This window comes from Thermobia domestica, chromosome 14, assembly GCF_964235325.1.
Source record: "Thermobia domestica chromosome 14, izTheDome1.hap1.1, whole genome shotgun sequence".
Taxonomy (NCBI): Eukaryota; Metazoa; Arthropoda; class Insecta; order Zygentoma; family Lepismatidae; genus Thermobia; species Thermobia domestica.
In genome coordinates this window covers 142,959,859-142,985,669 of record NC_137467.1, presented here as the reverse complement: position 1 = coordinate 142,985,669, position 25,811 = coordinate 142,959,859, and the positions used below count along the sequence as shown (strand labels likewise).

The 25,811-nt window shown below is 34.9% G+C and overlaps 1 protein-coding gene across 7 annotated transcripts in view; it reads right to left on the bottom strand.

Annotated features, from left to right (window-relative positions):
* Window positions 1–3,384: 3,384 nt before the first annotated feature.
* LOC145670366 (muscle LIM protein 1-like) overlaps window positions 3,385–25,811 on the bottom strand; it is an 86,076-nt gene continuing 63,649 nt past the window's right edge. For all 7 annotated transcript variants that reach the window (XM_081738965.1, XM_081738962.1, XM_081738966.1 and 4 more), the window contains 6 exons: window positions 21,983–22,106; window positions 19,038–19,213; window positions 16,640–16,772; window positions 10,332–10,519; window positions 8,454–8,559; window positions 3,385–5,261 (listed from right to left, as the gene is read on the bottom strand). In XM_081738965.1, the coding sequence (XP_081595091.1) occupies window positions 5,091–5,261; window positions 8,454–8,559; window positions 10,332–10,519; window positions 16,640–16,772; window positions 19,038–19,213; window positions 21,983–22,106 (898 nt within the window). In that variant the 3' untranslated portion in view covers window positions 3,385–5,090. The remainder of the gene's footprint in view (window positions 5,262–8,453; window positions 8,560–10,331; window positions 10,520–16,639; window positions 16,773–19,037; window positions 19,214–21,982; window positions 22,107–25,811) is intronic.

Genomic DNA, 25,811 nt, shown 5'->3' with positions numbered 1-25,811 from the left:
CTCATCCTTGGAAGCGATCCAGTCAGAGACCCATGTTTCGATATCTTCTGAAGAAGTAAACCGCTGTCCAATCAAATCGTTGTTCATGCAATCGAACAAGTAGTAGTCCGAAGGAGCAACGTCTGGTGAATACGGCGGGTGGGGTAAAACTTCCCATCCGACATTTTCTAAATAGGTTTTGCGACATGTGGGCGAGCGTTATCATGTTGAACAATAAGTTTATCATGTCTGTTCTCCCATTCTGGTCGTGTTCTGGCCAGAGCTTGCTTCAAACGCATTAATTGTCGTCGATAACGTTCTCCATTCATAGTTTCACCCGGTTGCAGCAGCTCATAGTACACCACACCTTTCATATCCCACCATATGCACAGCATAACCTTTGCACAGTGAATATCTCGTTTTGGTTGTGATGGACCTGGTTCACCTGGTTTCACCCAGGCCTTTTTTCGTTTAGGGTTCTCGTAATGGATCCACTTCTCATCACCCGTAATAATTCGATGCAGAAACCCCTTTCTGCTCTGTCGTTGAAGCTGCAATTCGCAAATGGTTTTTCGTCTTTCAACGTCTCTGTCTTTCAATTCATGTGGAACCCAATGTGACATCTTTTGAATCATTCCCATGGCTTTCAAGCGTTTGGAGACTGTTGTTTGATCAACGCCTAATGCTGCTGCAAGTTGTTCCTGCGTTTGACACGAATCCTGCTCGAGCAATGCTGTCAATTCTTCGTCTTGAAATTTTTTTGGCTGTCCAGCTCGCTCTTGGTCTGCCAAGCCGAAATCACCACTTCTAAACCGTGCAAACCACTTCTGACACGTTCGCTCAGCTAGAGCATGGTCACCATACACTTCCACTAAAATACGATGACTTTCAGTCGCACTTTTCTGCATGTTAAAGTAATGCAGCAGGACACCCCGCAAAAATACTTTATCAGGCACAAATTGCGCCATGTTCACTTAACTACAAACTGGTGTTGTTGACGCTTTAATCCACTGCCCTATACTACGAACGATACGCGATGACAGGGGTTTGCAACACATGTGTGGATACACGGAACTGTGGAACGCTCCGTTCGTTGCGCCATCTCTTGTCCACCCGCACGAATTAATTCCTAGACCAAATAGAAACCAGCATTGTTTTCTATTATAATTCCATATTATTTCTTTCTTTTGATGGAAAACAAATAGTTGCTTTTTTCTTATGAAACGTGGTCAAAGGATTTCATTCTAGATTTAATTTTTCTATTTCTCACACAGTATCAAAGCCTCCATTTATTACTTGAAACAGTCCAGATGTTTAAAAGGAATATTGGCACCAACGTAGTTTTTCCTTTTTCTTGCTTATCTCACAATGTAGGTGCATTTGTAGAACGTCGTCAATTAGTTTAGGTGTCATTCCCAATTAGTATTCAGATGATCAAGAACGTTTTGCATTTAGTGTGTATACAGAAAGTCATTTGTTTTGTAAGGATTTTTCATGAAGGCCGATTACCACACTGAGCATTTCCACAAGACTGGTGTCAACACTCAGTGACAAAAATTTATTTATTTTTAGCGTATCCATTAGACGAAATGTTGCCTTACTGTTTGAATAGACATAACCTGTTAGTATTATTTTCTATTTAAAAAAAAAAAAAAAAGTTGAAGCATGATGATTGAGTCCGAGAGAGAAATGACCTTTTTCCTAGCCTTTCTGAGCGTTTGTAAAACATAACTTCAAAAAATTTTAGATCACTGGAACAGAATAATCAATTGTTCCTGTAGCATACGAATAAGAAGATTCTACAAGATATACAGGGATAGACAAAAATATCGAAACACCTGGTATAAAAGAGGTAGCTATTTCAAACACGATTTACGTCTGAATGGTAGGTGTCGCTGTGGTCACCGGCACATCTTGCGAGGTATACAACCTGGCCAATCGAACAAGATGGGCCAGTTACTGTTCAGCGACTGGTTTGTGCAAGTTATCGTGAATCATGTCTGAACTGACAGTTTCAAAGAGGGCAAATTGTTAGTGTGCGTATTGTGGGAGCGGAAACGTTTGGTGTATCAAGAGGCACAGTCTCGAAGATCATGACTGCCTACGAGTGTTTCGGAAAAACCGCACTAGCGTTTATGCAAATGTGTGTTGTGTGACAGAGACAGACGTACATTAGGTAGGATTGTGACGAAGCAGAAGATCACCATGGGCCAAAAGTCACAGCTGAGCTGAATACAGTGCTTACAAAGCCTGTTAGTGCCGAAACAGTGGAAAGAGAATTCCACAAGCAGGGCATTTGAATGGTAAGTGGAAAAAAGGAGGAATGTCACAAAATTGTATTTTCGTGAAAACGGCGTTTTTATATTTTAAACCGCGTAAAAAAGAATAGGGTAGTCAAATCTTTTGCCCCTTTTTACATAGGCATTTCGACATTACGCATGCATGGCATATACTGTCAAATAGTACCAAGAGTCACGAACAGATAGAACAAAGCACCCGATAAAGCACACACATGGACATTCCTTGTTTTTTCTCCTTACCCTTCATTTATGGTAGATCTGCAATTCCTAAACCACTCGTGACTGTTGACCATATGGAGACAGTGGTGTAACGCCCATAAAAACTGGACAATGGAGCAGTAGAACTGTCATCTGGTCGGATGAGTCTTCCTTTACATTGTTTCCAACTGCTGGCCGAGCTTACGTGTGGAGAACGCTAGCACAAGCGTACGGTACAAATTGTCTGTTACTAAGAGGGAAGCATGGCGGTGGCTCAGTGATGATTTGGGCAGCCATATCCTAGTATTCTGCCTTACCCATCACCACCCTGCATGGACATGTCACTGCCAAGAACTATATAATCATTTCGAGTGAACTAGCTGCATCCCGTGGTGCAAACTTTGTTCCCAGACGGTAATGCCGTGTTTCAAGATGTCAGAGCCCCTGTTCATACAGCTCACATCGTCCAGGACTGGTTTGATGAGCACGTAGATAAAGTGTCACGTCTGCCATGGCCAGACCTCAATATCATTGAGCCCTTGTGGTTAGTTTTGGAGATCAAGGTGCAAGCCCGCTACCCACCACCGTCGTCTCTACATCAACTTGCAGCTGCTTTGGCGGAAGAATAGTACAACTTCCCTTTGGCAACCATACGTGACCTGTGTTTCTCCATTTTCCGTCGACTGCAGGACGTTCTGTGTGCCAAAGGTGGTCCTACTCGTTATTAATGTGCAATTTTTTTGGTGTTTCCATATTTTTGTCCATTCCTTGTAATACTAGATATAATACTGGCACTGAGGAAGGATCCAGAGAGCTTTTGAAACAGTATCCAAATATTTTGTTTAACTGATGCATACAGTGAGTTTTCCTTTAGTAAATCTTATGAGTAATGACTAATGACTGTGACTTTTTTTAAAAGGTTTTTATTTATTTTTACGACAAAAATTACATTCTAAATGAAAAATAAAGTAATAATAATCAATAATGATGATAATGATAACAAATGCACAAAGCAACAACATCTGCCAGCATGAACTTCTTTTTTTTTTCTCTCTTTACTTTCATATTCGTTTGACAAGCTTACACACACAACAAATCACATAATAACAGGACGTGAAGCACAAGAGTATGATCGTCACAGGTCGTGATAAAAAAAAAAATAATAATAAATAACGACCTGGTCGTTCGAATCGCATGTACAAAACGAGCGAATATCGCTTTCGTATATTTGAAACAATGAACACCATCGTTAAATTGTTCCCTTTTTATGTCATGCTCCGGTTTCACGTTTTTGGCAGTTGGGGAGAATCCCTAAAATAAAGGACCCTCTGAAATACACTTAGCATAGTAAAGAATTGAAATAAAAATATAACATATATATATTTGTTCTAATAATACATAATATCGTGTACCTCTGTAGCGAACCCAACATCAGTCCGTCTTGGAAAAATTTTAAATAAAAAAAATGCATTCCAATCCAAGCAAAGCAAATCCATGAGTCTTATGTATATACATATATATAAAGTAATACCTTTAGTTTTACTAACAATATATATAACAGCATCTTATATATATAAACGGCTATGTGATATTTATATATATATATATATAGTATTTTGCATGCTACAAGATCATCGTTTGTTAGTTATTAAAATCCACAACGTTAAAATAGGTGAAGAAACTTCGTTTTATATCATTATCGTTTTCTTATCATCATAGTAAATGTAACAATAATAATCTTTCATAAAATAGTTGAGCTATGTTTAAAAATATTTACATAAAAATGTTATCATGTTACCAAAAAAAGCTGTAATTATTGCATCTTTATTTATTTATGTCTGACATGGCGTGTTTCGATTGTTGAAAATACAAAATACGGTACTCCAGCGTTATTGCGTCCGTAACATCTCCACTGCCACACAGTCCTTTGATTATGACTAGTAATCAATACATGAATGCGTGTCGTTGTTGTCAAAAACACAGTTAAATCTGGTAGCTGGACTGGTGCGGGGACTCAAACCTCCATCTTTCTACTTGCTGGTCGGGCGCTCACACCACTTGAGCTATCAGGACACCATGTTTTCCGTGTTAATTGTTTCGTCCTCTCGTTTCAGCCAATCAGATAGTTTCTGGTAATCTTTTTTTCATAGAGACAGTCCACTTTTCGTGGTTAATTTTTAAGCCGTATTTTTCTGCTTAAATTTCAAATTGTTTCATTTTCACATTCGAAATATTGTACTACTGTACATTTAAGCAAAAAAATTCTTACTTAAAATTTTACGAGAAATGGATTGCCTCTACGAAAAATTGTCAGAAGCTATCTAATTAGTTGAGGTCAAAAGAAGTATTAACAAACAAGGCAAATTGATTGTATCACTAGTAGCCCAAGTAGTAGAATGTTTGGTTTCGAATCCTTGCCAGTCTAGCGACTAGACTTTCCCCGTGTTTCTCCAACATTTGTTCATCCCGCTGGTGTTGCGTGAAAATTAAAATAATTCGAAGAATGTATCATTGTCTTCATCGTAAGAAATGTGAGCACCTCTTTATATAGTAGAGATATTAAGTTGTGGAAACGCAGCAGGGAGAATTGTAGTTGCACGTAAGGGAGGGGGTTCAGGCCATGGTAAGGGTGCCAGCACCCATTCCATACCCAACACCACGGGGCCCAAACTTCTTGCCGTAGCACCCTTTGCAGTAGATCTCACCGTCTGGAGCATCATTCAAGTTAGTGGAATCCAAAGATCGGTGGCACTCACCGCAGCTAAAGCAACGACGATGCCATATCTGAAAAGAATAATAATAAAATAATTTAGTCTATAAGTGATACAAATAAGGTTAGTTATTCAATAAATGGTTCTTGGAATACATCGTACAAAATAACAACAACAAAAATTACAGTATAATTACTAACTGATTCGATGGGATGCATATCTATTAACAGTCAATAAAAATTCTCATGCTTAAAAAATCAAAGGCAAAACCTGCGAACTGTTTCGAAGCACTTCTCACCTCTTCTTCAGCACACATACAGAAAACCTGTCGCTACAAAGAGAGCAACATGAATAGAATTCTCTGGTTGTTAAACCTGTAGTATAAAATTGATGGGATAAGATTTTTATTTCGATAGTAAAATTTCCTTCTCTTCCTAATTTATGGATAATGGAAAATCCTTAGTATGTACTTTTATGTAAGATCCCAAATAACAAACATTCAATTAACCGTCTTGAGTTGTGAATCTCTCAGCCAATTGATGATGTAATATACGTCGACAGGAAGTCTTTAAACCGGGACCATTTACCCACACATTCAAGAAGTACTTCAGGTGAAATATAAAATTTGAGAATAGCATTTATCTTTTTCTTATCTTTCGTTCCAGAATCCAGTACGGCGATTAAAGGATTGAATTCTACTGAACGGTAACAAGTTGGTTCATAGTTCTTTCTTTTTTTGTTTTTCTTTCTTTTAATTTATGAATCTTATTACACAACAAGTACTTCTTGAGTGTGTATGTGTGTAACTGTTTCATGTTTTAAAAACATCTGTCGACGGGATCAATGTCAGTTTTCGGAGTCATTTGCAGTTCAAAACCGTTAATTGAAATATCAGTTTAAGATGTTCAGTTAAGTATTTGTTTCTCATAATCTTACGTAAAAAGTACATATTAAGGATTTTTCACTGTCCATAAATTAGGTACAGAATAAATCTTACTATCGAACTAAAATCCAAGCAATCTACAGAATGGACAAGCAGAGAATTTCACACATCGTGCCCTGTATGTAACGATAAGTTCCCTTTAATTGAGCTGCGGAAGATTTGAGGAGTCGTTCGTTGATTTTGTCCTGGATGTTTTAACGTATGATAACTTTTATTACTGTTGAGTTTACAGTATTTTTCTTTAGTAGATACGCATTTTCTCTAAGGTTCTGAACTTGTAAACATTCCTGGAATTCATTCTTTGAGATTTATCAACTTTGTCATACTGGCGGTTACACTACAATCTTCACAGAAGCACTTGTATCTCGTAAATTTACTAATTTTTGTATCAATAGTCTGATTTTTGATACTACAACAAAGAACGTTTTTGTACTGAATGAATATGAATACTTGTGCAAGTTATTATCTGTGTAACGAAGTAATGATTGCTCCGTTCTTGTATTGTAGTATTCTTAATCGTATCTGTCAAATTTGTACCATCATTTCATCCCTCTTATTTTCGGTATACTATCATTCTATTTGAAATTCTGATTTCTGAAAATATCCTACATTTTCAACCTCTTGGCTCTCCCCTAGACCCTTCTACTCGGAGGGTAAAACTAGAAGAAACCGTAATAAAAACATCAAAGAAATAAAAAGGAAGGACTCACCAGGGTAGAGCAGTGCAAAAAATACTTTATCGATAGATTCTGGTCACACAGAGGGCTCAAGTTGTGTATTCTTTGTTTAGACAGGGAAGATTTATAGCTCATGTTAAAGTTTGTTCTTGTGCCAATACTATTAATATATGTACTTTTTAATTACTATCTCTCATTCCTCCGGTTTTTTTTTTTTTTTTTTTTTTTTAAAGAAAAATAATATTACGTTTAAAACAAGGCTTTCTATTTCATTCTACGCTCCAAATAAAATTCTTGAGTATACGAAATTATGTTTCTTTTAAATGTTTCGAAGGACCTGAAACCAGGAGTTTTGCTTTAGCAGCTCTGACCTAAGATGTTCCTTGACTCATACTTCAAAATTTCTTTTCGTCATGCCTATATAACCTTCCAAACACGCGCAGTTTATCTTGTAAAACCCGATATTTAATTGAGACATTTAATAGATCCTAAATTTGGTACAGTAAGCTATTGACAGAGTGTTTTTGCACTGCTCTATCCTGATGAGTCCGTTTCTTTTTATTTCTTCGATGTTGTTATTACTTTTTGTTCTATGTTATTCTCCGTGAACAAGGCTGCAGGGAACAGTCGTAAACATAAATCAGAATTTCAAGAAAGTAAAATAATTGTTAAAATTCCTGAGCGTGTCAGCATATTGTCCTTGAGTAGAACAAGATAAAATAATTTTGTTAACATATATTTTTTTGAAGCATTGTTAATATCTCAGTAGCGACTGATGAAGTAATACACAAATTTAATAGTTGTTCGTTGTTCAATTCAACAGACGTCGTCACTCGCAAATTGAAAGATACAGAGATTTCCCGGGAAAAGGAGAGAGCGTAGTAGCTTTACGCTAGACTACTGCACTGGAAATGGTACAATGTTTCACAATTAGGAACATTTAAACAGTGGTGCTATCCTAATTTTTTAACAACCGGTTCTATATATTGTATATATAGAGAGATAGATGGATATGGATAAGTAGGTAGATAGATATAACTCTCTTAGGAAGAAAACATATACAAGGTAGACAAAACCAATTGTTACTGGATACCACAAGTGACAAGTAGCAACTTACAGAGCATCCTAATATTACAAGGTGGTGTGACGAAATTAGGTAGCACTGCGAATATCTTGGAAACAAATTATCCAAGATAGATGTTTGTCAAAAAGTATTGGGAAAACCTTAATCCAGCAATGGATGAACAATTATTGATAATGGTATGTACCAATTTCAAATATAAGTAACCCTCACTACTACACTTGTGTGATCCCAGTTTTCATTCTTGATATCTGAACATTTGAGATTAAGAAATAAACGCTTATACCTTGTTCTGAGAGACCGTATATTTAACCTGTAGCTGGAAGAATTTCTAAAAACAAAGATAGTTAAACTAAAATTCACTTATTCTGGGTATATATAACTGGGTAAAATTTATTGTTATATCTGGGTATAACAAACGATTCTTTGAACTCTAAATATTTTAACAACCGGTTCTAGCGATCGGTTGAATAGCACCACTGCATTTAAATACTCTCTTGGTATTCATTGCTAACGAAATAATGTGTATCATACAATAACTATCCATCATTAAATTAATAATACCTTGTTTTTACTGATCATCTGTTCTGCAGCATAAACAGCGAATCCACATCGTGGGCAACCTTGGCCTCTTGGTAATCTGGCACCAGTTGTTGGTTTTGTGTCAGGACTGAAAAGAAAATGTGAAATTATGCGATACAAGATACAACTATCGATTAAAGATAATTAAAAGGTAGGGGGCGCGGTGGCTCAGTGGTAGAGCGTTCACCTCTGGTGCTTGGGGTCCCGGGTTCGATCCCAGCCCCCTCCAAGTGAACTTTGTGGTGGACAAACACCGTGCTCGTGGGTTTTCTCGGGGTTCTCCCGTTTCCTCCCACTTTCTTCATTCCACCATTTCACTCATCTCTCATAATCACCGTCTCCTTTAGCCTAACCGGCATAACCGTGGGACGTAAAACTCAAAGATTTCATTTCAATTAAAAGGTATCTGGAATTTATGGTTTTATCGTTGTGAGGCAATCTTAAGAAACCTAATACACTGTTAGTAATGTGTAAATATTAAATTGGTTTATCGTGTCATGCACTATATAAACTAAATTGTCATAAATTTTATTATTGTTAATTCAAAATTAATCCTATGTAACAAAATAAATAACAAAAGTACTGTGTTTTTAGTTTCCATATATCACTATAATAAAGCCTCCAGATAAAACCTCTATTTTAAAATCAGCATATTTTATGGACGTTGATTTTTCAGTAATCAGACCAAAATTAACTTAAAAACGTGTGCAAATACGGTGTGTAAGTACAATCTTTCTTATACCGTAAGGCAGAGCTTTCTAATATGGGTGGCGTGTCGTAGCATCAAGAGTGTCGAGACATTTTGTTATAAATTCAGAAAATAAAACAAATGAAGAACTCATAATTAAGTAAACCTAAATTTTCTGCTTTTCGTTCAGCGTTTGAATTGCGTGATCGAAGAAAGAATTTTTACAATTTGGTGCGAGTAACATTAAATAATGGCACTAGATGTCTCTGGTTTCTACTATATATGTTTAACTTTTTTGAGTTTTGATACTCCCAGCAAACTGCGAGATTAGCAATTGTTTTTCCTTCAGTTTATTTCTTTATTGCATGACATGTGTTATTACTTCAAAATGATGCCAAAAAATTGACAAATTTGGTGTTAGAAAAAGAATTGTAGCAATTTATGAAACATTCGATGATATCAGCCAAGCGGTATGTTTGAAACTTCAAGACAAGCTGATCTACAATAAAATAGTGCGTCTCATTGAACTGTTGTATGAAGATGTAACTTTTCAATATTATTATGAAAATTTAAACCTAAAGTTTTGCATCTGTGAAAAGGTGTTCAATGTACTATACATGGGAAATCTCCTATAAAAGTAAATTTTATTTTGTTTAATATATTTACTTGGGAAATTTCTTATGAAAAACAAATTTTATTTTGTCTAATGTGAGAAATCTATAAAAGTAAATTTTATTTTGTCTAATGTGGGAAATCTTCTATAAAAATAAATTTTATTTTATTTAATGTATTATACTGGAAAATCTATTTTAAAAAATATTTTGTTTAATGTATTGTACTTGGAAAACTTTGCATGAAAAACAAATTTTAATTTGTCTAATGTGGAAAATCTTCTATAAAAGTAAATTTTAATTTGTTAAATATATTATACTTGGGAAATCTATAAAAAAGAAATTTTATATAGTTAATATCAATGAATGAGTGTCGTGTAAAATTCTTTGTACTAATAGTGTCGCCAGAAGGGAAAGATTGGAAAGCACTGCTATAAGAATTATCTGAAACTTTTAAACTTTAAACAAACAAACAAACAAAAAAGCATTAATTCTTAAAACATAAACAGTGTGTAATTATAACCTTTCCTATAAAGAGTAAATAAACATATAGATACTCACTATTGTATTGTGGATTCTCCATCTACGGATACCAAAGTAGGAGTGTGACCGTATCCAAAACCTTTTGGACCGAATTTCTTGCCATAACAAGCTTTGCAGTACACTTCTCTATCTGGACCATCACAGGCTAGTACAGAGTCCAATGGTCTATGGCATTCCCGGCAGTTGAAGCATTTTTTATGCCACATCTGAAAAATTGAATAACAGCAGCATTTTATAATTAAATGATTAAATGACGCAAGTGCTTATCAGTTTAGCCCACACTATTTCATTTTTTTCTTTCTTTAATATATTGCAGAATTCATTTATTGCATTGAAATATCTGTGCGTAACCTATTTTGTGACAGTATTATGAGAAACCGGCTGAACTGTTTGAATTGAATTTTTGAATTTAGTTAGTATCTACCTCAAACTGGACTTGTGTGACTTGATTAAAATGCGTGTCCTAAGGAGGAGTAGGGAGTTCAAAGTTTATACCAAATAATAGAGAATGTTTGGATTCCTCAAATTTTTGATATATAAATTCATTTAAAATAAGTGGGCATGTTCTCCACCCATTTAGAAAATTTTGCTTGTAAGGAGAAAAGTGGGGATGAGGATGTATAATATGTTAATTTCCCATTTTGTATTTATAAAATGATCGAAAGTAAGGAAACGGCTGAACCGTTTAAAAAGAATTTTCGCAAATAGCACTTAGCATAGCTACGTATGAAGATTTTGGGGTTCAAAAAATTAACTGATGATTAATAATTTCTCGTAGGATTAAAAAGCTTAATAATGTAATTCCAACTTTTGTGCAGTGAATGTCACACATAGCTCAGAGTATAGTTACTTTTATTATTATTATTATTATTCTCAGAAAATGTATCAATATAATATTTGGCGATCCTGACTCAATATGGTGACAAGATTTTGAATTTACACAATTGGTTACAAGAAAAGTGCAATCCGGTGACAGTTTAGTGCTTGGATATTTTTGCAGTGTTAAGAAAATATTTAAATTCAAGATTTGGGAAAAGAATTCAAGAAATGGAATGTAGGTGGAGAACTTGATATTTGACTCGTAGGAGACGTGTGAATCGAGAAAGACGCCAGAGGTTTACAAAGATGTCGAAATTATCAGCTTAATTAATATAAATAACAAGAATACGCAAAGTACGTAGACTTCATTTGTTTTATTATGTCCTCCTAATATTTTTCATAAATCTATTTCTTTTCATACATTTCAGCTAGTCTTCTAATAAGAACAAAATATTACTTAATAAAGTAGTAAATGTTTATGAAGTGGTCTACATTCTTGCTTAGTTCGTTATCCACACCTACGACAAAACATGTTTTGCGTTGCTTGTTCATGTTTCATTCTTCGCGGTTTTCTTTGTAAAACTGAAAATCCATAGCTTCATAAGTTGCATAAATTTGGGCAATCATGAAGCTTCGTAGAATTTTTCTATATCTATCAACATATACAAACCAACTAACGTTTTTAATTTATCTTCTGCTTTGGGTTTAAACTGTTAGAAGATTTCGGTGTTTTAGCAGTTCTTGTTTCGTTCAGAAGTACGTATTTATTGATATGTTAAAATTTTAAGCACATAGTACTATGAACTTCAATTCAAGGAATTCAAGATTGCTGCTTCATCTGTAAACAGTTTTGAGAATTAATGAGTTGGAGGCAACTCATAATACATAAAGTCTCTCCCTGGTAACAAACATTGATAACAAGAAAACTAAGAATGATAAAAGCATGCGATTTGCGGCAAATAATAGGAAAATTCAAACTCAATAATAGGAAAACTCAAGTCTTTTTACCTGATTTAGAGAATTTCCTTATGTGCTCCATTAGTTGCCCATGCGATGTCACATGCGAAACTTGAGGGTCGGGGACGGTTTTCTTGTGTTAACGCATGAACAATCTACACCTTATATGAGTGTAACTTCAACCGTTTGTGTAAACCTTTTAACACAGTTGACTTCAGAATGTCCAGTTCATGTGATGCGCAACGCAAGGATTTCCGTGGACTTTGGGGTAAAGTAACACGAACAGCTTCCACACGTTCCTCACTAACACTCGATCTATCGCTTCTATCACGATCTTAAACACTTCCTGTTTCAATAAACTTACTATACCATTCCTTGGTGCTCTTCACATCTGGTGGCTGCTGTCCATACTCTCTCCTGAATGTTCGTTGAACTGTAATGGGAAATTTTGTCATGATACCACAACATGCACTTTGCTTTCTGCTGTGCTGATGCCATTTTTAATAAATGACTGTTACGCTGGAGTCAGCTGCAGTAGATGGCAGCATAGGCTGTGGCAAAATCTTGAAGTATCATACAAGCGATGTTTTCAGCTCGCACGCTTCTATCTTTATTTGTTTTCTTGTTATTAATGTTTGTTATCAGGGAGAGACTTTATGTAAAATATGATTTGCAGATTAAGAGAGAGCAGGAGTGGGTACGGTTAGTATGGACTGAAAGCTTCAATTTAACGTGGATCTTCATTATACGAGGGTATTTCCAAAAGTTTCCGGGCTGAAACTGAAATACTGCGTCATTGATAATAAGCCATTCATGGTATACAGTGCCATCTATGGAAGAAATAATGTATCAGTTTCAACTGTCTAGCTGCGTCAGTTTGTTGGAGGCAGTTATTCGAATCAGTCGTTGTGTGTCGAGCTAACATACTGCATTGCAATGCTTCAGTCCACAACGATGTTGCTGTCAAGCCTGCAGTGAAAGTGATTCATTACCCACCTTACAACCTAGATTATAATATTTTAAGGTAAGTGAAAATGTGAAGACGCAACAGATGATCAACCCCTTAAGGTTGCATCAACCTTCCTCCGGATATCGTCACGTAATAGGAAACACATGGATTTCCCAGATTTAACACTTACACGTGCATTCTAATATAACTAATATATAAGATAACCCAATAAGTTATAGTTCTAATTTTGCGTAAACATAATGAATGAAAATTATAAATTACTTAGCTTAATGTGCTTAAATTGATTTTCCAGTCAAAATATTCTATAAAGTACTGTAAAGACTCTCCACAATGGAAAGATCCGTATTTGAATCTTTATATTTAGAACAAAAATCCAAAATTGAAATTAGATAAAAGAGATTTAGATCAACAATAGGATTTTATAATCAACAATACAATGTACAAGCATTGGCGTTGATAAATGCTGTTAGAAACTATTTTGCATCGAAAATACCATGGGAATAATAAATAGTAACTACAGATACCTAAAATTTAGTTTGTCAATAACCATTGCTCGTCGAAGTTGACAAAATAAAGTCAACGGAATATTGCAGTATTTTCAAACTCCAAAACGCACCACACAGGTAACAAATTTTGATTTTTGTTTAATAAAAATTACTGCATTAAATCGCACACATTAACGTATTAGTGAATTAATTCATAAGGGTATCTTATATTTTCGGATATTTGAACAGTTTCTGACATAAGTGATTAAATTTTATTTTTCAATGATCTATAAGTAAACTTAAACTGAGTTTAGACCATATTCCTCTATTCTTAAGGGGAAAAAAAAGTCACTTCAGGATATAAAGAAGCTTTTGGTGTCAACAAATATCGGTACATAGACTCACTGAATGCTGCAGCAGGGCAGCTGAAATATCATCTAGGAAATCAATTTGAGCGCATATAGATAAGCAATTTATAATTATCATTGACTCAATGTTACCAAATACGTAGTATCTCCATATAAATAAACATGAATGATTTTGATGAATTTTGGTGCATAGATGGACCATGGCCCAACTTAGATTTTTATTATATTAGTGTTGCCAAGAGAGAGGGAGAAAATGCATCTAATAACGGCTTTCTAATTCTAACATATGGGATAAAATTTAACGACAGTGATTCTTCTTATTTATTTAGATCGCATAGCGACCATTTCTTTTAACATGTTTAAACTTTATTTCTAGGATTTCAACGCCACTGATTATATTATAACCAACTGCAATTACGATTCTCCTTTAAATACGCAACTACAAGATTATTAGGTGATAAAGTAATGGTTGAGAGTTTGTGTGGGCGAGTTGAAGCGGAAAGCGCTGAAAAAAAAAAAATTAACAAATGCAGTTTTGTGTTGTGGTTATGAAGATAGCGTGTGAAAACATTTCAAAAGTTTTAATTACATATAAAAACAAGAAATTATGTTTAATTTAAATATTATTGGTTCTAATCTTGAGTGATTCGCAAAACAAGGTAAACAACAGTAAAATAATTGTATAAAGAATATACCGAGTTATTAGATAGTTTATAGTTCGGAAAGAAGTCTAGAAATGAAAAAAAAAAAAAAAAAAAACAGAAATCACTTTTTGTTGCTCAAACTGACAACTTGGTCACTATCACTGCACTTCCATTCAAGAGGGTTCAAATACTTTCCATAATCCTATCTCCACGTTCGAAGACCAGGTAGTTATAAATAATAAATTCGCGGTGGTGTAGTCGGTAAGATGTATACCTAAGAGTTGGAAGGCCTAGATTCAATCCTTGGTGGGGTTGGAGTTCTTTTCTTGTTCCTTCGCTCCATTACTACTCAGGGATTCACTCAGTGTCTGTAAAATGAGTATCTGGGGAAACCTGAGAGCTAAAGGCGGTCAAGTATTGCAACGTGGTACTGACTATATCTCATGTTCGAAAGCCTAGAAAGTGTAAATCTGAGGAAACCTGAGAGCTAAAGGCGGTCAAATGTTGCAACTTGATACTGACTACATGTCTTCCTATATACTCGGAAGTCTAGAAAGTGAAAAACCCTAGCTTTGCTCAGTCCTTGGATGTCCTATGTCCTGTCCCGAATGATGTGATAGAAAATACATTCCTTTTATTTTCTTCTTTACTTTGTACACAATGTAAGTACTATACTTTCAACTGCTTTTCTAGAATATTCATTGACGTCACATGAAAGGTTTCTTGTATTGCAGGTTTAAACTGACCTTGAAAGTCAAGGATATTTAAAATAATCAGCAAATCTTTAAAATATGCCGAAAGTCGGGGAAATTTAATGTATTTCACAGAAGAGTCAGGATTTTTTTAAAGTTGGTCACAGAAGATATGAAGAACACCTTCATGAATCAAGACAGATCCAAAAATAAAACGATAAGAAGAAGGTTGATGAAAGAAAATTATATTTAGAAATGGAGAAGCCTTAGGAACACCAAAAGGTGTTAAAACTTCAAGCTCTAAAAGAATAACAAATTAAATAAAAATTATACTTGTTCGTTATAGCTTTGAAAGTATTCAACAGTATGAATAAAATAAAACTGACAAAGTACTAGATATATATTAGTAATACTTGTGTAATAGTATAGGCAGTGCACCATCGCCTAACCTTGCGATTAGTATTTTATCACGTGTCTGATGAAGCTGATGGTGCATTACCTAAACTATTACACAAATGTTAATAATATTTAGTTAGTACTTTGGCTAGTTTTGTTTTATTAATACTGTAAAAATTTAAATGCGAGAGAGGAAAAAGGTTAGGTTTGTTTGTTATAGATAATTAAAGAGAAGGGCCAAATTATGATATATATGTTTACTTCATGGTTATGTTTATTTTCTTTACTCATATATATGATATATATGAGTATTCAAAATGCTGAGATATTAAAAATGTTAGTATATAGCTATTGTTTGGTACTAGTGTTTTACAGGTTGACCCATATTTATGTATATGATGTTTGACTGACTGTAGTATTTGTAACTCTGGATAAAAAGTTTTGATATGGCAACACTGTGAACATTAATGACCTGTGGTGGTAGCAAAATGGAGCACCGCCACACTATGCCATACCAATGCGAGAGTGGCTGAACGAAACAAACTAAGCTTTCACTGTATTTAATATATATATAAGAAGAGCGTTGAATTGGTAATGGTGAGGCTGATTTTTTTTTTTAAATAAACCAAACCATAAATAATAATGCTTGCGGCGTTGTGGCTCAGAAAAAAAATTACTAATAGTCATGGAAAATCAATACTAAAATGTCAGTGTGAATCCTGTATTATGAAGTTTTACCTAGTAAATTCCTTAAAAGTCATTCGCTTTAAAATGCACACCATTTTATATTTTTCAAAATAACTAAAACAGTAAGGTAATATAAAATGCACCATTGTAGAGCATAGGACGCATTGATATTGGCAGAGAACAACAAAAGTTTCAGCTGAGGATGTGAGGAACAGAGAGTGTATATGGTAGTACGGTAATGGATACAACATTGAAGTATAAGGTAATACTTTTTTTTTCTGAAGAATTGAAAATTGATTAATACTTACTGTTCCCTTTGCAAGTTGTTGTTCTGCAGCAAATACCATTCCACCACATCGAGGGCAGCCCTGTCCTGCAGGTGCCTTAATTGCTGTTGTGTCCGGATTGTAGAATGGTCGCAATGCTGTTATTTCTTCCTCCCTGTCAGGAAGAGAAACAAAGGAAAAAGAGCATTAACGATCTTGTAACGAATTATTAGAAAGCTTTTGTCAAGTTGTTTTAAAAGTATTGGCTCGAATATAGCACGATATTTTTTTTAGTATAAAAACACTTTGCTAAAAGATATACTAATATTATAATCTCAGTCTAGCCCTTGACAAAGTTTTTTTTTTTTTTTTTTTTTTTTTTTTTTTTTTTTTTTTTTTTTTTTTTTTTTTTTTTTAAAGTGTCATACCACACAGGACTGTACCACATGTATTACTCTGCCGGGACCATGCCGTTGCATGACTCGTCAAATCAGACGTATATAGGAAATAGGTAAGTTAAATCAAAATAATATCTGACCAAAGCAAATACTTATTACTAACCTATGTTACAGTTTCGGTAATATACCATTGCCCTCGATATAAGCTAGTGAAATACCGACATGACTACCTAATTGACGTAAATGATAATTTGGAAGAATGAACTAAATATTATGAACATATGAAATTTACAACAAAATATAATACAGGGTTTTCATAAAGTATGGACGGATTTAATTCGCTTATAATTTACATAAAAATGCTCATATTGAAATCAAATAAAGTGCATATGGTAGCGGAAGGATTATATTTTTACCTGTAATCTGCACCAGCTCAGTTCATTCACCGCCACACTTCCAACTGGGCGCCATTTTCGTCCACACATTCGCGTAGGCGGCGCTGGAATCCACTCACAGCGTCACAGAAGTTGAACCGGATGTCCAAATCTTCATCATGCAGATCCTGGACTATCTTGATTTTGTAACCTTTGGCCTTGATCGTCTTCTTGGCTATCTTAAACACGGTTGTCTGTGGAAATCCGAGTTCCATGGACCGTCTAGGAATCGACTTCTGTGGGCTGTTGATGATGCTTTCCCTTACCCTGCTCACTGTTGCAGGCGATGTTGGCGGCCTCCCACTTCGAGGACGGTCCAGGACGCATCCTGTCCCCAAGAACTTAGCATGCCACTTTCGGATTGCACTCTCAGTCAGTGCCGGCTTTTTGAACTCTTTGGTGAACTTTCGACACACCAGAATTAGTGATTTTAGCTCTGCGTACCACAGAACACATTGCGCTTTCTTTTTCACCGACGCCATCTTTGATACGGTAAAAAAATAGTCTTCTCAGAGGAGTTTTTCATTTATTTATTTCTTTAAAAGACACACACACCAATACAGCTTACAACTTACTTTTAACAGGTAACATTGAAACAACAATGGATGGCATTTGGTAAGAAACTGACCCCTGCCCTCCCTCTCCCCCTCTCAACGTATTCAGAGTTGCCGCTTATCTAACAGTGTTGCCAACTAAAAATTTAATCCTTCCGCTACCGTTTGCACTTTATTTGATTTCATTATGAGCATTTTTATGAAAATTATAAGCAAATTAAATCCGTCCAGACTTTATGAAAACCCTGTACGTAGGCTGATCATAATGACTGATCATCAGTGTTTATGAGGTGAATACAACAGCAAGGCACAGAAAACGTAACACGTCTGTGTAGTGGGAGAAATGACGAATAGATCGAGCAAGTTTGAAGGCCATGACGTCAGGAATGTGATCTTGGCAGCCGTTCAAGCACACGTAGTTTCAGTTTCGCATAAGACAACATGGAAGTGACACACGAAGAACAGTACAGAAATTCTACTGACTATTTTGGAAAGATCAACGTCTCGTGTGTACCCCATCCTCCATATAGCCCTGATTTAGCCCGTTGTGATTTCTTTCTTTTTCCAATTTTGGAGAAACACTTCTGAGGACGCCGTTTCGCATCTTCAGGGACAGTGGTGAAAGCTGCAGAGGCGATTTTGAAGGATCTGTCCAAAAATTGGGACAAGTGCATTGCATGTAATGGGGACTATTTTGAAAAAGACCATCAATATTTGGAGGATTACTACAGGAAATTATGTTTTATTCATTTATGATTATTCTTTATTGATCAGCTCTCGTTATGTAATTAAAAAATTAACACTATAGGGAAAATTAAAAATGAGATTCCTACAGTACTTGTAACCCCTCTCTGCTGGGTTAGTGGCTAGTACGTGACGCACTTGCTCCCGGTTCGATTACCGCTGAGAAAGACTTGAAACTTGAACGGTTCGAAAATCATCCAAACCAAGTACTTCAATAAATAAAATTTCAAGTATCTTTACGACAGTAACTTTGTTCTAGTAAAAAAATTTTTAAAAAGATAAATAAAAATAATTAATTAAAAGTGCTTACGTAAGACCATCAGTCTGTAAGAAGCCTGAGCCACATGCAAATCCGTAACCTCTTGGTCCAAATTTCTTTCCGTAGCATGTTTTGCAATATACGTCACGGTCAGGTCCATCGCAGGCTAATATTGAGTCAAGTGTTTTATGGCAATCGCGGCACTTGAAACATTTTCGATGCCACATCTGGAAAAATGAGAAAAAAAATGTGCAAGTCAGCAAAATAATTTAAAGTAATATTGGATAGAATTTTAAAGACGACAACATTAAAAGATAGCTCTAATAGATTAACGTAATTTGAAGTTTGTGGGAAAAAAGGATAAACACCAACAATAACTTGAAAATAATAAAGGAAAGAAAAGTCTTCAACGTAACGTTTCAATAAACTGCTACTTACGAGGTCTGTTAAAAAAATATCGAACCTTATTTTTTTCTCGCGTAAACCAATGAATCGTGGGAGATTTTTTTCAGTGTAGATGTAGAGGGGACACTCGTGTGCAGTAGTGGGTTCTTTCCCGCCTGTAGAAAGCGTCAAACGCCGGCAGTTGTTCAACGAGTGAAGACGTCTACTGTAGTGAGCAGTTGTGGGGGCGCGGTGGCTCAATGGTAGAGCGTTCACCTCCGGTGCTTGGGGTCCCTGGTTCGATCCCAGCTCGCGCCGTGTGGACTTTGTGGTGGACAAACACCGTGCTCGTGGGTTTTCTCGGGGTTCTCCCGTTCCCTCCCACTTTCTTCATTCCACCATTTCACTCATTTCTCATTATCACTGTCTCCTTTAGCCTAACCGGCATAACCGTGGGACGTTAAACTTAAAGATTTCATTTCATTTCATTTTGTAGTAAGCGGTCATCGGATTTTTTTTTTTTTTTTTTTTTTTTTTTTTTTGGTAAAATGACAGAAAAACTTGAACAGCGATAGTGTATCAAATTTTGCTAAAAGCTTGGCGATACCCAAGCGGAAACCATTCAATTTTGAACGAGAATTTGGGCATGAGCAGTGTGTCCGCGAAATTTGATTCAGGCTTTCATCGCCAAACACAACATTTCTGTGTGTCACCAGGCTGCTAATCACCCAACGTAACTTCCTATGACTTTTGGTTATTTCCCAAGCTGAAAATGCCACTAAAAGGGACCCGATTTGAGTCAAGAGAAGACAGCATGCAGAATGCGACAGCACAGTTGCTCACCATTGGCAAAAACTGCGCTCCAGATGCGTTTCCAACAATGGCGGGAGCGCTGGGAAAAGTGTGTGCATTATCAAGGCTTCTAATTTGAATGGGATTAGTGTTTCGAATTTCCAAATCAATAAATGTATTTTTGCCAACCAAAGGTTCGATATTTTTTTGAATACACCTCGTATTGTAAGGCACATACACACAGACACACACACACAAATGAAGCATTCACAAGCGCCTGATGAAGATTCTGCTATGGTAACGAAATAATCCGCTGTGTGCATTTTTTTCGCTAAGTATGTATGTTCCTTATTCCCAATTAGTATCAGATCAATATAATGTACACGTAAGAGTCCATTACCCCACTAGAACAATCCCAAACATCTGTTAGGTATCTAGAACCAAACGCATCGAGACACATAGAATGCATTTTCTGGGGATGATGGCCACTACGAGTAAAATAATGCTTCACTGCCAGGATCGTCACGGAGTGATTCAAGGAACACGATGGTAAATTTCAATTAATCCTATGGCTTCCAAAGCTGGACAAAATCTGCAACACTCTGGTTTGAATTGGAAAAGCTGATTCGCGCTACATGACCGACATCCTGAAATGTACGATCTGCTGTTGCAATTATGACATCAGATACCTCAAGACATCTGTCGTGACCTTATCGCATAGACGCTTTGCCGAGTGGCCACGGGCGAAAAGAAGTCCTACATCTCATTAGGTAGGTGGTTGTACACCACCTACAACATTAATATGATGGCTCGTAGGTGTACATTAGTCATGAAATACACAGAACACATTTTCATAAATAACTTCATATTTCGTAATCTTTAAATACAATTAACTTTCGATCGTTAACTAGAATCTTCCTCTAGGAAGGAAAACGATAGGCTGTTAATGAAAAGTAAGAACGAAATATGGTAGAATAAGCAGGAATTTGCTTGTAGTAAAGATTTTCTTTAATTTCGCCTTCTATTCAAACCTAATCCTTTTTATTCTTCCAATGAGACGAAATACCTCAGGACTGGAAGCTAGGTGAATATTCAAGAATTACAGAACTTCAGGTAAATTATAAACACACATATATATACAGGATGGTAGGTAACTCCACCGACAAACTTTGGGAGGTGATTCCTTATATGAAATGAAAGAAAAAGTTCTAATAAACATGGGACAAAAAACGTCTCCTTTCAGAGTTATGAACCGCCGAAAATTCACGTTTCGAAACGCTCTGCCTTAGAAACTACAGGACCGATCCCAAGCGGTTTAAGGAATTACAAAGGAACTAGCATGCGAACTATCTAAATATCCATGTTTTACCATCCTCCATTATCGGCGAAACGAACTGTAAAAAGGAAATTGAGGTATAGAGATACTCCTTTAAGTACTAATAAAGCGTTCGTTTAAGTACTAATAAAACATGGATATTTAGATAGTTATTCCTGTGTAATTCCTTAAACCGCTTGTTATAGGTCCTATAGTTTCTAAGGCAGGGCGTTTCGAAACATGATTTTTCGAATTTTCAGCGGTTCATAACTCTGAAATGAGACGTTTTTCGACCTATGTTTATAAGAACTTTTTTCTTTCATTTCATATAAGGAATCACCTCCCAAAGTTTGTCGGTGGAGTTACCTACCACCCTGTATAACCAACCAAATTAAATCATTGAGATATTTGGTTCCTTCTCTTCACCATGGCAAAGTCGATAGGAATAGTTAACTGACTACTTGTTATATATATATATAGATGTTTGTAAAAGATAAATACTTACTCTACCCTTGGCAAGCACTTGTTCAGCTGCGTATACCGCACCACCGCATCTTGGACACCCTTGGCCTTCAGGGGCTTGGATGGCTGCTGTGTCAATTACGGTAGTCTTTGGTGCTGTGACATCACTGCATAAAGGAAACAAAATATGTTGTAACTAAAACCTAATAATCAGCGAAAGAATTGTTGTTGTAATGATTTGTTGTATATTTCACTCTTACAACTTTATTTTATTAAACAATTCTTTTGTGTGCATTTGTTCACCAGTATCTAATTCCATTGTTAGTAGTCTAGAAAAGAAGCTAAATATAATGTACTATATGTGATATGATTTGAGTAAAAAATAAAAACATGGTTATTGTATTGCTAAATATTTTCCAATTGTTTCTATTCTTATCTATTTAGAATAATAATAGCTTTATAAGTTTGTGTGTCAAGCTTATATATGTTTATGGTTATATGAACATATATTTGTTCTTATTGAAATGAAAATGCTTCATTTTACTTTAGTTATATTTAAGATATTTATTTGTACATCAAATGACTTTGAATGTGTCTGAAAAGTAATGCCGAACTCCGATTAATCTATACGTATATAGTGTAAACTAATCGTAGGACGTTAAACTAAAAAAAATAAAATCATTTCAATAATTATTCCATATTTAATAATCTCTATGCAAAATGTTGTTCAGAAATTTGCAGAAAACAACTAAAGAAGTAGCTGATTGTTTATATCAATTGGAACAAATATACTAATGAAAAGCAATCGAAAACAACTTCCTTTAGCTGCTAGAAATGTAGATTTTTTTTTCTGATGGTAAATATTTCAGAACGCAATAGCTACAGTGTCGACTGGTACTCGCTAATGTATATATGTAACAGGCAGCAGAACTGGTAGAAGTACAGGTGGTATTGTCCATCTTCGTCTATACACTGGACAACCGTCGCAAGAGACAGAAGGAGCAAATTTACCAAGAACAGTTCAAAGAACATTAAGCAATGAACTATCATTACATTCGCGTATGAAATACATTTTACAATATACAAATTGTACTAATCTTTTTGTATACCTGGTCGATTGAAATAATTTCCGATATTTCAGACACTTTAACAAGTATTTATTTTCAAGAGCCACATAGGCTTAAATCACATTATACAATAAGATCTTCACATACTTTTAGTAGAAAGTTTCAATATCGGTGGAAAATTTTTAATTTATACACGAAGTAACGCACTTTTGCGCAGTAATGTATTTTGAAAGACTCATTATTATGTTGGGGGCTTCAAATTCCTATTCGTTCCCCCCATAAAATTGCTAGTGTGAAAACTTCACTTAACACATTAATTATTATCTAACTCTATGTTTGATATTTTTATCCAACAGGCATTTGAAAATATTAATATCTCCCTGAACCTGGCGATAGAAATTTGATTTTTGCTAATATGGTTTCCCTTAAGACCAGTCACTGATTTCTCTTCCTTCATCATTTTATGTAGAGTAAATTATCTTATCTCCTCTTTATAAACTGTCAGCATCTCAAGCAGTGTTCGATTTACGAAATATCCAAACACAGCATACTTCTCTCTTTACAATTAAAATCATTAGCTGAAAAGTTAGCATTTTTTAAAATAGATAGAGAGATAATTCCGGAAGGTGAGAGATGTTAATCATTGACGTTTTACGTTCAGATTCGTTGCCCCTTCTTGTCAAAACATGTTCTTGTGCCAATACATTTATTCATTCTGGTATAAAGTCTGATATATCCTGATATCTGTAACACGAATCTGACTGTTTATCTTTACTTGATGATTTCACCCTTTGCGTAATATGGAAGACGTCAGGAGAGGAGTAAAGTGGGAAAAATTCTTTTTAATGTTATTTTATTTCCTCATTCGTCTCCCTATAAATTAAGATGGTCTAATAATACCTTTTCAAACGATTTGTTTTCTATTATGGTATGGTAACAGATACTGAATCTATCAGCAAAAAATAAATAAAATAAAATAAAATAAAATAAAATGCGCTGCATAAAGGAACTCAACAAAGAGCTAAAATCTCTGTGGAAATCGATAATTTTTAAACATGTTTGAGATCATTGTCTGATAAAAGATCTACAAACATTTGTTATTTCTTATTTGATGGGGACACTACAAAACAGATTTGTGCTTGTGACGAAAGAGAGTGCGGCATATTAAATTTCTGTTGCGGTACAGCACCTAAATATGGAGATGATATTATCATTTACCAAAATGTATACCCTATATATTCGTATTAACATGTGATTACAATCAAGAAGCGAAGATGCTATATTCATATGCCTTTGCAATACTATTGGAAGATGTTACTGATTAAATTTGAACACTATTGGAAAGTAAAATTGATTACACTGATTGATAGAAATATGAACAACTTCATACTTTTATATTCTCATGCAGATGCTGATTCTTTGAAGAAAAACAATATTTGTAAATGTAAACCTAAATACATATCTATATATAAATATGACATTTATATTTGGCACCTTTCATTCTATAACTTTGTCTCGTTTCAGCAGGCAACAATGATTCAAGGTAGGGACACAAACACAGTAATCTACCAATAGATTTCTGACATAATCACCGTCATTCCCATTGAAGACACACATATAAATGAATTTCATATTTTTACATGCTCAGTAAACTTTGGACTGAATTCGACAAAAATGAAGACATCTTTAAAAAGATTCAAATCATGCAGTTTTTCAGAAAGTTGTATTCAAGTTGTAGATTTCTTTTTTTTAAGTGTTTTTTTTATACACCTGTCATGCGTTTGCCTTTATTCTACATTATTAAAATACTCATTTATGCTTCAGTTCTTGCAATAGTTTATTCTTTTCAAGCTTTGATATAAATCTACAATTTTTTCATCTCAGTTAGAAAAGAAAATCTTTAAAAAATTACGTTAAAACGGTGAGGAAAGTAAATAATGATAATAATTTTAGATTTTTTTAACTTAGTAAACATGATGCTGATTGACAAGTAGAATTACATCTTCAAACAAAACTTCTAAGCAAATTTATTAAAATTAATGTTTAGTAAGTTAAAAAAAACGAAAATATCATACATCTAACAAATATACTGCTATTAATGTTATGAATTTTTCAGACGCTGCTACAATCATCAGCATATATAACTGGTAACAATTTTATTTGTTTTAATTTACTTTCCTCATTATTTTCATCTGAAAGATTTATAGACGCGAAAAGACAAAAATGAATATATTGCAGGAGTTATAAAAACAAGTGAATAAAACTTGAAGAAAAGCACCTTGAAGGTCTTTGCATTATATTACATTATATTTGTATACTAATCTCTTCTTCGTATAATTACCGTTTATATCTGTTCCCCTGCAACTCAAGTTTTTTTTCTTCTTATTATTATTATTATTTAATAGCATTAAAAATTTGTACTTAGTTAGAAAGCTGAATGTACGATTTGAAGGTGTTTCTTCAGTACCTTTCAACAGCGTGAAAATGTGAAAATTGTGATAGTGGATGAGCTGGACAACGGCTATGTAGTTACTTACGGATGTATTCGGCAAGTTCAACACTTAGGCAACTGTGGCTGTATTGAGTGCAGTCCTACCTTTGCGTTGAAAAGTAACTCATCAAATTTTGTATGAATTTGGATTGTAGTGCCTTCAAAAAGCGAAGTTCAGCATAAAGCTGATCTCCAACTTAATAAAGATGATAGCTATGACCAGGCTTGATTCCAGAACATTTTATCCTGGGGTACAAAATCCAAATGTAAAGTGGCTTTCCTGAGACAGTATTTGCTAAAGGATATTCCCTTCG